Source organism: Zea mays, chromosome 2 (genome assembly GCF_902167145.1).
Source record: "Zea mays cultivar B73 chromosome 2, Zm-B73-REFERENCE-NAM-5.0, whole genome shotgun sequence".
Classification (NCBI taxonomy): Eukaryota; Viridiplantae; Streptophyta; class Magnoliopsida; order Poales; family Poaceae; genus Zea; species Zea mays.
In genome coordinates, this window is record NC_050097.1 from 208548697 (window position 1) to 208561088 (window position 12392).

The 12392-nt window shown below is 47.3% G+C and overlaps 1 protein-coding gene and 1 pseudogene across 1 annotated transcript; one reads left to right on the plus strand and one right to left on the minus strand.

The window, feature by feature from the left end:
* The first annotated feature begins 451 nt into the window (after positions 1-451).
* LOC100281857 (GTPase activating protein) lies at positions 452-2636 on the plus strand. Its single transcript, NM_001154777.2, has 3 exons — positions 452-715; positions 1878-1973; positions 2082-2636. Exons 1-3 carry the CDS (start codon positions 599-601, stop codon positions 2367-2369), a joined length of 501 nt encoding a protein of 166 aa, NP_001148249.1. The 5' UTR covers positions 452-598; the 3' UTR covers positions 2370-2636.
* A 53-nt stretch (positions 2637-2689) lies between these two features.
* LOC109944388 (receptor-like protein 4) overlaps positions 2690-12392 on the minus strand; it is a 59099-nt pseudogene continuing 49396 nt past the window's right edge.

Sequence of the window (12392 nt, forward strand, 5' to 3'; positions counted from 1 at the left end):
AAACTTCAACAGACCTAAAACTTTAATTTTTCTCTATACTAACACTAAATGAATATTAGATATATAAGAGAGAGAGAAAATTGAGAGGGGGGCTATGGTCCACTTTGCCCCCCCCCCCCTCTCGGTCCGCCCCTGGTCATAGACAACGATTCTCTAGGATGCTCTGCTCGTTTGTGCGAGTCCAATAACGTTGTTATCTTCGTGCGCGTCCATGCATATCGGGAGGGCCATCCTGCCTGCCGGTGAGCTAAAGCTAAATTAGAGACGACGCCGGAGGAAATGGATGGCCCAGATAGAAGATGGGAGCCATCCATGAGACGACAGTGTCTGCGCATGCATGCGCGTAGTCGTCCGCTCCCCGCGCTTGTCGTCCAGCCTCTTGCTCTGCAGCAGACTCTTCTTGCCTCCCCAAGGAGATCTCCCGGCCTAGCTCCGTCCAGTTGGCCAAGCCGGAGCAAAAAGCTTGTGCGTCTGGCTGTCTCCGGCCGGCCGGGCTTGTCGTACGTCCTCCAATCCGTTGACGGTCAGGCCCTCTAGCTTTTGCTCGGTGTTCTGGAGACAGAGCGAGAGAGAGAGAGAGAGAGAGAGGTAGACGGAGATGGAGTGCCTGCTGGGGCTGCTCAAGGTGCGGGTGGTGCGAGGAGTGCACCTGGCAATCTGCGACCCGCTCACCCACAGCAGCGACCCCTACGTCGTCCTCCGCCACGGAAAGCAGGTAAAGTATAAACTGCATGCCACTCCAGCTTTCATAGCTTACTCTTCTATACCCCTCTCCATCTTACTGAGTCTGAATGGTATGGTATGCTCAAGTCTAAATAGTTTTTTTTTCAAAATAATTTTTTTCTAGTAATATGTTTTTCTCTTTAGCATCTACATATCACACCTATTTATATCTACGTACCTTAGTTTCCGTGTAGATATATTTTTCTTATCTAAAAAACCATTTCCACTCTCTCTCGCTCTTTCTAAATTCAATAGCACATCATCATCATTTCATTGAGTTATCGTCATAGTTAATAAATATAGAAACCATCTAGTTCCTAGGTTGGAAATACCCTTACACGGTTAGGGTCTGTTTAGAATATGGTAAAACACGTCGAAAAGAGGCACACATGAAGCTTTATTTTCTTATTAGGCTTATACTGCTGTATACTGTCCTTTGTCCTATAATGGTGCTTCTTCCGTTGAGATATAACATATATGGTTCCAAACAATAATTAAGCATTTTTACATCTCCGGCGTGAGAAGAGCTTTTTCTTAGGAAAAGCTAAAACCCAACAAAATATCTCCAAATAAAATCTCCTTAAAAATTAAACATCTTCCTAGCTAATTTGGTCTTTTTGCCACGGAAAAAGGAAAAAAAAAGGTTCTCCAATAATTTTGCAAAATATCTCCTAAAATATAGGTGTTTGATAAATCTATCTACCCCTCAGCTTCCATATCAGTTTCTTCAAGCTCGATCTTCCCAACCTTCAGATGAACCATAAAGCCAAGAGAAATCATGATCATAATAAAAGAGCTTGCTCTACCAATGAGTAAATAATCTGTAGTAGCTTTATTAAACCCTAGATCTCTCGTGGTATGTCATGACAATAGGTAGAAACATAAGTTGAAACATTCTGTAGCTAGAAAGACGGTCATTGAAGATACTATACTATAGCCATTTGTTTACCTTAGAGTAGTTATTAGTATGAATAACATAAACTCTACTATAGCCATTTTCACTTTCCAACTGTCCTCACTCCAAAAGATTAAAAAAATATATAAGTTTCAATATAGGATCGTTGAAATGAGAACTTAAAGAGAATTGTTTTGCATCTGAGTCCTCTTTTAATTGCTAACGATATGGACAACCTGTTTTCATATATACTGCACAGAAAGTGAAATCAAGTATAAAATACCGCACGATCAACCCAGAATGGAACGAGGAGCTCACCCTGTCCATCACGAACATGATGAACCCGGTCAAGATTGTAAGTTCATCATCTCCATGATCTGATCCCAAAAATGCAGCGGCAACCTTGCGCTTCGACTGACAGTGTGAGCTCTTCCTCGTTTCTGGCGCGCGCGTCGACTGACAGGGACTCTTCGACCACGACACGTTCACCAAGGACGACAGCATGGGCAACGCCGAGTTCTGCATCCTCAACTTCGTGGAGATCGCGAAGCAGGACCTGAGCGACGTCCCCGACGGCACGGTGATAAAGACGATCCGCCCGGAGAAGGGCAGCTGCCTCGCCACCGAGAGCCACATCACGTGGAAGGACGGCAAGGTCTCCCAGGACATGGTGCTCAAGCTCAGGGACACCGAGACCGGAGAGCTCGTCCTGCACCTCACCTGGGTCAACATCCCAGGCGTCGCGATGTGAATCCCCTGCTGCATGAGGCGGCGACGCCTGCCCAGCTGGTTTTACTACACTAAATATATACGATTATACGATATGAAGTCTGTAAATGTGGCTCCGTACGTTTACCAGGTATTGGCAAACAAGGAGACCCTTGCATGCGTGTCTTGCTTGTTTGCAGTTAGCTTAGCTCACGCTACTGGGACTGGGAGCAATGCCTGTGCTCAGCTTTTGCTTCTGCGGGGAAATGCATTTGTTCTCAACATCTGTGAAGCTATTCCATACTGCAGCTATGTGCCGTCTTGATCAGCTTCCCACAAGGACAAAGCCGTTTATCAGTAGACCACCATGTAAGAACTTCAGACCACCGAGTACAAAACTGACAATAAGCATGCTTGAACCGTGTAAAATATCAATAAACTGGCTGGAACACGACCAGAAGGACGATTGGCATTCAGATTACTGCATAGCAGAAATTCTTAGGTTTTGTGGAAGGGAAAGATGAATGTAAAATATCAATCTAAAACAGAGTAACTAGTGCACTCACAGTATCTGTAACGATGTCAGCTCGCCTAGGCTCTCTGGAATAGATCCATTAAGCTCATTGTATGACAGATCCCTCCCTACGAGGAAAGTTAAAAAAAATATTTATCTGATCTAAGTGATAAGCAGCCTGAAAGATCCCTACAAATATTAAGTATCAAGGACATTGGCAACTTTAATTTTTTTTTAAGGAAATGGCAGGAGCTCTGCCTAATCATTAAAAGGAGATAGTTCAGATAATACACTGTACAGGTCCGAGGACCGAGATAAGATAGACTAGCAAACACAACGTGAGGAGCGCTCCCAACAGACCCACACAAATCCGCGAAACCACTGCAGCAACCCTAATACTGAAGGAACATGGCTCTCTTGAAAGTGCACACGTCCTCTTTAATCTTCAAGACTAATTGGATAGGGGTGAGGGCGCTATTTTCGAATATCCTCCGGTTTCTCTCCTTCCAAATGTTCCACAGGGTGTATATCATGAGGCCGTTGAAGTCACGCTTTTGGTTCTTTGGGAGCGGGGAGGATGTAGCTTCCCACCAGTCTTTTATGCTGGAGAAGTGAGTAGGGTCAGCCTGGGCCAGGAGGCTCAAGCCCTCCCAAACTAGAATCTGACGCCACACCGCCCGGGCAAAAGGGCAATGCAAATAGAGGTGGGGGCCGGTCTCCAAGGGACCATTGCAGAGGGAGCAGTTTGGTTGGTGCGGCCAACCCCGAGTCGCCAGATTGTTAGCAGTGAGGAGCTTGTCCTGTAGAAGAATCCAAGCAAAAATCTTGCACTTTTGCTCTGCCCGTGCCCGCCAAACAAAATCAGAATTAATGTGGTTGTACGATCCAATGAATTGTGCATTGTAGGTTGATTTTACCGTGAAGACACCATCGAGGTTCCATTTCTAGGCAATGGAGTCCGGCACCTGTGGTTGGAGGTGGAAATCATGGAGTCTAAACCAGAGGGAGACGAATTCCTCGATCTGCACCGTGGAGGTAATCTTGCCTCTCAACGACCTGATCCTATTCCCGTCATTGATCTCAATGGCAACTGACTTGTTCTTTCTTGAGACTAACTCGAAGAGGTGTGGTGTCACACCCGGTTTTAGAAGGCAAACCGAATGTGAACCATGTACGTGCCAGGATCAGCAATTCACGTACACAACAGTTACATATCATGGACATCATCATACAATGCTCAAATAGTATTAAAAGGGAAATAATAGTCGATTACATCACATGTCTGAGACATCCACATAGTCTTTACAAATAATCAAAGTGCGAAAACGAAACATAGATAAACGCGGCCATCACAGGCAGCCGACTGGGGGTTGCCGCTAACCCACGCCTAGAACTCGTCGTAGTCTTGGAACTCCTGGAAGTCTCCTTCCACGGCTTCATCTTCTCCTGAGCAGTGGTTGCAATGTGGACAACCTAGGGAAGGGGGGGGTTTGGTGTGTAGAGCAAGGGTGAGTACACATCAACATACTCAACAAGTGTCATGTTTGGATGTAGTGAACTAGCTTTATGTGGGGGTAAGTCAAGCAGTTGCTTTTAGTTGGTCAGATTATTATTACTAGTAGAGAAAGCCAAGTTTTAGGATTAACCCACGTTATTAACCCAAACATACTCTTTCCAAACGGAAAGAATACCACTTACCATTACCAGAGTCATTACCAAGAACCATCAACCTCGTTGCCACCTGTAATCCGAACATATCTGAACGAGTACCACTAATCACTGGAGCTCCCTTGGCCACTCATAACCGCGAGAACGGCTGATATATCAGTTTTCAAACACTCTGCATAGGTTGTGCACTTTACCCACAAGCCGTGATTCCCTTTCTGCCCGGAGAGAACTACTCCCCATTGACCACTGCCTAGGTGGTCCAGCAGGGCATCACTACATAGCCTTTACAAAGATTCCCCGAGGCTGTAGCCGCCCGTTAGGTTTCCTAAATGTACCGCACTCCTTCCCAAGGGGCGAACCAAACTTGGCAGAGCGAGCCGCATACACCGAGCCCCATTGACGGCACGACGGCTAAGCAAACTATACCCCGGATCCTCTAATTATTCAGCTAAGGGCACCCCATTCCACCCTCATGGTTGCACTGTTTTCCCGGGCGGTCATCCAACGAACAGGTGTCACACCCGGATTTCGAGGCACCAAGACCCGGGCGCGAACATAATCACCAGGTGTGCTGGGACCAAGTCTCACACATATGATGAATCATGGCACATGATCGAATGTCACATTTTTACTATATAATAGGAGTTCTATACAAAATAATTAAATAAATAATTACATTATAAGGAGACAACGGTCCAGCAAACCAAAGTTGACTGGGAGACGATGACCTAGACCTCTCACGAACTCGCCACAGCATCCTCCATGTGCCTCATCCTGCGGTATCTGTTCTTGACCTGTGGGGGGTGTGAGACAGCAAGAGTGAGCTCACATACGTTCATCGCTCAACAAGTTGTGGGGAATAATGTGCATGAACTCGCCAAAGGTGGGAGCTCACGTGAAGTGTAAGGCTTACCAAAGAGGATGGTTAGAGCTGAGCATTGCTTTTAAAGTTGGTCAAAATTTTATTAGTAGTTACTAAGTATAAGTAAATACCAACCCAATTAAGTAGTAGAACAAAAGTAACATCATCACCTGCGATGCAATGCATATGAAAAATTGATTTAGTTCCATAAATTAATCATCAGAGAGTCCTGAGCTGCTCATGACCGTGAGCTCGGCTAGTATACCAGTTTTACACTCTGCAGAGGTGGTACCCTTTACCCACAAGTCATGTTACCCATCTGCCAAGGGATCGCGACTTCCCGTACACCTCTACCGAGGAGGCGAGGCAGGGTAACACTACGAGGCCTTTACAAAGTTCCACTAGCTTCAAAAAACCCGCTACAGTTTATAGGAAGCTCCAATGCAGGGTTCTTGCCTGACCGCCATCGCAGCAAAATCAACCAAGGACCTCCCTACACTGACCACTCCCCTACTTCTCTTGCCCCTTTCGGGTAAGGTAGTCCTCCACTAGCTTTCCTAATTAATCAGCCAAGGGCGTCCATAAACCCTTGTGGTGGCACGTGTTTCTCAAGTTAAGCTCTATGTTCCAATTAATATTAATGATCTTGACATGAACATAAATAGAATAACAAAATAACTGGAACATAGATATGATAAATAATTATCCCAAATCCATGTAAAGCAATAGCAAACTACCCAAGTGATTTAGGGGTAAACAAGGTAATGAGATAAACAATCTAGGGTAACCTATTGGGTCCCATCAAAATTAACCTATGCATGAATAAATGATATTAAAGAACATTATTGGGTAAAAAGTGGTCAAGGGCACAACTTGCCTGGCACTTGAGATTCCAGGTAACAGGATGATCTTCAGGTGACTCGTAACCTCGCGCTAGTCGTAACAATACAAACAAGCATGGTATAGGCAAAATTAACATCACACCAAACATAAGAATAAATTGCATGATAATAATATACACAGTAAAATAAAATCCTAGGAACAGGACCCATAATTTTTGGAGTTATAGATTTTAAGATATGAATTTTCAAAGGTTTTATATGCTTAAAATATGATTAAGTGAGAAATTATTTTTCTTACTGCTTTCATGACACAACAGATACTATAAGTGACAGAGAATAATATTACAAAAATTTAGAAAGTTGAATGGATCAATTTGGAGTTCATATGAATTTTCTATGAAATAAACAAGTTCTAGGGTTTATTTTCATATTAAAAATCCAATTTCCAAATCATTTATTCGATTTAAACGAGCTCTGGACTGGGCGCACTATTTACAGAGAACTCAGGGGCCTCAGGGGAAGTTGCCAAAGACACAGGGAACAGCCCTGCGGACTGCGGGTTCATTTCCTACATCCAGAGGGGCTCTTTAACAAAAGTGCCAGCGCGAAGGGGTATGGAAAGACTTCGGCCGTTGGATCCTGATCTGCGGTCAGGATTAGATCGAGACCCAGATAAACAGATATACGCTTCTAGCCGTCGGATCGAGCATGCGCGGTCAAGATTTAAAATAACAAGGAGCAACCTAGCGCGTTGGATCAAGATCGTGTGGCACGGACCAGGTCCCACCGAACCGGTATCCAACTTCTAATCGCGGCCGTCGCGCAACAGATGAACGGCACCTGGTCCATCTTCTACCCCCGGCGCGACAGAGCGGTGGCGCGGCATAGACCGCGGTGGCGCCCTCGCCGGAGTCAGCGAATCGGTGGCCTACCAACCTAAACCGAGCGAAACTACACCGAGGGAAAGGGGAGAGGGAGGCGAACTCGCCAGATCGGTCATACCAGCCTTTCGTCGCGAGGACGAGTCCGACGACGTGATGGCGCGGCTCCCTGGTCCAGTTCGACACCGACGAGCAATTCAGTGCTCTAGGGACGAAGACAAGCCCGGGAGACCCTTGCGACGGCTTCAAGGGATCACGGAGGTGAACTCGCACGCTCAACGGAGGGCAAATCGACGGCGAGCGACACTTGGCGCGCGGCGGACTGAGTTCTACTACGGCGGTGGCGCTCACCGGTTCTTGGTTAGGGTGTCCTGGGTTGTCCAGGGGCGTCGAGCATCTATTTGTACCCTGGGAGATGCCCGAGTCCACGCCCTGGAGTTTCGCGGCGCCTGCTAGAGCCGGTCCGGAGAGAGGGGAGGTCGTGGCCAGATGGAGCGATTCGCCCAGGATTCCGTTGACGCATCCGCGCTCTTCGCGGAGACGACGGACCTGACAAACCGGTCCCACGCGCAAGCGTCCCGGCTGAACGGGGTGAGTCCAGGCACACTGCGAGACGCAGGTCCGTGGGTCCCGCAAGTCATCGGCGCAGGGACACGGCGTGGGCTAAGCGGGATAGGGGAACTGGCTGGGCCGCGAGGGGGAGAAGGGAGATGGGCCGAGGGCGCCAGAATCAGCCCAGGTGAGTTTTCCCTTTTTGTTTTGTTTTTCTTTTATAATTTCTGTTTTACTTCCAAATCAAAAAATCAAACTAAATTCGAATTCTGATTTTAATCTCTAGGTTTCAAACATCAAACCAAATTCTAATACTTCTATTACTTTCACTGAAATTATTTATTTATTATTATTATTTATTTTTTCTCCCTATTGTTTAAATATGGAAGAAAGGGATTACTTTATTAAAATTTCCTTTCTCCCTTTGTTTTATATTTTCATTTATAGGTTGAGGTCAATTTAATTTACGATTCCTTAATTCAAATAAAAATGCATCATAACAAAACCATCAGCATGAGATGCATATTTTAGTATTTATTTGTTATTTGCTCAATATATTCCTATTAATTGAATATGCACATAGAAAAGAAAACTAAATAGCCTATAAGGATTCCATGATCCCAAAACACTTTATATAAGTATTTTTTATCATCATTTTTTTTATTATACAAATTTTAGGGCTTTACAACAGGTCCTTACGGAGAGGCACTCGAGAAACCGCTCGAGCCCCCTTGAAGACCACAAGTATGACATCATAATAAAAGAGGGGAAAACAGCGTATCATTGATAATTCTCATCATGTTCATTGATTAGAGTTGAGCAATAGCATAAGATTAAGCAATAATAATCCAACCCAGATAGGTAACAAGGACATGGATAACAAAAACTAGTCAATCCTTAGGTATGAATGTGTAATGCGGGAGGTAAATTAAAGTATGTATAGGACAGAGATAGGTCAAGGGACACTTGCCTCCACCAACCGACTGCTGCTTAGGGGCTTCTCCTGCGAGTTCTTCGGGCTCCTCAACCAGATCGTTCTCTATGCGAGCGCAAACATACATACATCCACACATTTAATACAAAAGAACAGTACCATACAATATACAATAGGATGCAATAAATAAACAGACGTTCCACGCGGGCTCGCAATTACGGTTAAGAGAGAAAGAGGAAAATACAGTCGAGAAACGATCACGTTACATTATTATAAATTAAAGCACTCGCTCAATTGAAGGGCATTAATGTAGACACTACGTTTAGCATAAAGTAAAGTCATGTTTCATGTCTAATCATTATAAGAAGATGAAGATAAATTAAAAGGATTGTCGCGCGGCGAGACGCGCGACATAATACTCTAAATCGAATTAAGAAATCAACGACTCGTCGTGCGACAGAGCGCATGACGAGACACTTGCATTAATTATAAAGAGACGTTGAGCGTCGCGCGGCGAAACGCACGACGGCATACGTCAACAGAACTGAGTTTAAAGTGGAACGTCACGTGGCTCGACGCGCGACGTCACACATTAAACAACCTGAAATTACAAAGGATCGTCGCGCGACGAAGCGCACGACGCAACACATCAATAGAATCTGAAATTAGATAAATTCGTCGCGCGACGAAGCGCGCGACACAACACGCTAACTAACGGAGTTTGAAATTAACTAAAAACCAAGAATAATCGCCGCACTCGTGGGGTTGCGCACGCGGGAACGCGTTAGGGGTAAACGGGGGAAGCGCGAGGCCGCACCGAGGCCACGCGAGCCACGCCGAGGGCCGGGGCCGCGCGCAGGGGCCGGGGACGCCGCGCCGGGGGCCGAGCCGCCGCGCCGGGGCAGGGGACCGCGCCGGGGGCAGAGCCGCCGCGCCGTCGCGGGCAGGGGAGGGGCTGGGGCCGCGCGCCGCGCGAGCAGGGAGGGAGGCAGGGCCGCGCCGCCGCGGGCAGGGGAGGGGCGGGGGCCACGCGCCGCACGAGCAGAGAAAGGGCGGGGCCACGCCGCCGCGGGCAGGGGAGGGGCGGGGGCCGCGCGCCGCGCAAGCAGGGGAGGGCTGGGCCGCGCCGCCGCGCGAGCAGGGGAGGGCGGGGGCGCGCGCGTAGGGGAAGAAGAGAGGGCGCGCGCAGGGGGAGAAGAGGAGGGAGAGGGAGAGAGAGAAGAAGGTAGGGGAGGGGAGCTCACCTCAGGATCCAACTCCGGCGATCACCGTCTCCAAAACCTAGGGCACCACGGGGAGAGAGAGGTGGAAGAGGGAGAGGGAGGTTGCTGCGCGGGAAATCCAAATGAGATAGGGAGAGGAGGAGGGGGCGCATGGGGGGTGTGGGGCGCCGGGGGCGCGCGGGCCAGGCCGGGCCGGGCTGGGCTAGGCTGGGTTGGGCCGGGCCACTTCGCGGATCAAAACCCACGACACGCACGACTATCAAACAGACTCCAATCGCGAATCGAAAACCGAGACGGAACGAGACAAACACGCAATATCAGACAAAGAAATGTGCTTCGACATGATGCAACACCCATGACACTTAGGTCTTTGTTCATACACGACACAGACACTTGTCACTATACTGGTTTGAATTTGGGAAGAAAGAGCGAAACAGGAAGAGAAAAGAGAGTAACGCCCGAATTCGGTGAGAGAAAAGAAGAAAAAAATTCTACCCCCAAATTCAGGGCGTTACAAACCTATCCCCCTTAAAAGAATCTCGCCCTCGAGATTCAGGGTTTGCTAGCAAAGAGCTCAAGGTATTTAGCCATCAGATCATCTTCGCGCTCCCAAGTTGCTTCTTCCTCAGAGTGATGACTCCATCTGACTTTGCACATTCTGATAGTCTTCCTTCGGGTGACTCTGTCTGCAGTCTCAAGGATTTGCGCTGGTTTCTCTGTGTAGGTCAAGTCCTCCTGGACTTCAAGGCCTTCCACTGGCAACTGCTCCTCTGGCACTCGCAGACACTTCTTCAACTGAGACACATGAAAAACATCATGCACAGCAGACAAATTTTCTAGCAAACTGAGCTGATAGTCCACTTCTCCACGCCTTGCGAGGATTTGATACAGACCGATGTAGCGGGGCACTAGCTTGCCTTTGACTCCAAATCGTCTGACTCCTCTGATCGGTGACACTTTCAGATAGACAAAGTCTCCAACCTCAAAACTCAGCTCTCTTCTTCTTGTGTCTGCATAGCTTCGCTGCCTTGATTGCGCTATCTTCAGATTCTCTCGGACCATCTTGATGTTCTCTTCAGCTTCAAGCAAAATGTCTGGCCCAAACACTTGCTTTTCTCCAGGCTGATCCCATTGCAACGGAGTTCTACAACTCCTTCCATAGAGCGCCTGAAATGGTGACATCTTCAAGCTGGCCTGGTAACTGTTGTTATAGGAAAACTCTGCATAAGGCAATCGCTTGTCCCATCCGGACTGATCTTGCAACGCACAGACTCTCAACATGTCTTCGAGGATTTGATTGGTCCTTTCGGTCTGACCATCTGTCTGCGGATGATAGGCAGAACTGAAATTCAGATGTGTGCCCAAGGCTTCATGCAACTGCTGCCAGAAATGAGAGGTGAACTGCGTTCCGCGGTCTGACACTATCTTCTTTGGCACAACATGAAGACAAACGATCAGAGACATGTACAATTCTGCCAATACTGCACTGCTGTAGTTGGTCTTGACAGGTATGAAGTGGGCTGACTTGGTTAAGCGGTCCACCACTACCCAAATGGAATCGTAGCCGCCTCGAGTGCGAGGCAATCCGACTATGAAATCCATGCCGATTTCATCCCATTTCCACTGAGGGATTTGCAACGGTTGCAACAATCCAGCTGGTCTTTGGTGCTCTGCCTTGATCCGTCGACAACTATCACACATAGCCACATGCTCTGTGATTTCCCTCTTCATTCCGTACCACCAGAATTTCTTCTTCAGATCCTGATACATCTTCTCACTACCAGGGTGAATCAAATAAGCTGTCTCATGAGCTTCCTTGAGGATCAACTCTCGAATGGATTGGACATTGGGAACACACAAGCGGTCTTTGAACCATATCACACCTTCTGCGTCTTCCCGAAAATCTTTGCCTCTGCCGTCTAGAATCAGTCGCCGGATCTCACTGATCTTCTCATCATTCTTCTGCGCTTCTTTGATTTCCCGCTCCAGGGTAGGTTCCAACTCAATTGTTACTCCTCGCGAATTATTCGAAAATCCGAGACTCAACCTGTCAAACTCTTTGGCCAACTCATAAGGCATCGGACGAGCGACCATCAGAATGACCTGACTCTTCCTGCTCAAAGCATCTGCCACCACGTTCGCTTTGCCTGGATGGTAATGAATCTCCAACTCATAGTCTTTGATCAGCTCTAACCATCTTCGTTGCCTCATATTCAGCTCTGACTGAGTGAATATGTACTTCAGACTCTTGTGGTCTGTGTAAACATCACATTTCTGTCCATACAGATAGTGCCTCCATGTCTTCAATGTGTGAATCACTGCTGCCAACTTGAGAGCACCTAGAGGGGGGTGAATAGGTGATCCTATAAAACTTAAAACTTAACACCACAAACTTGATTAAGAGTTAGAACAATGAAATCAAGTGAGTAGAGAGGAGAGCTCTTGTGAAGCACAATAGACACAATAAGGACAAGCACAAGAGACACGAGGATTTATCCCGTGGTTCGGCCAAGTACAAAACTTGCCTACTCCACGTTGTGGCGTCCCAACGGACGAGAGTTGCACTCAACTCCTCTCAAGTGATCCAATG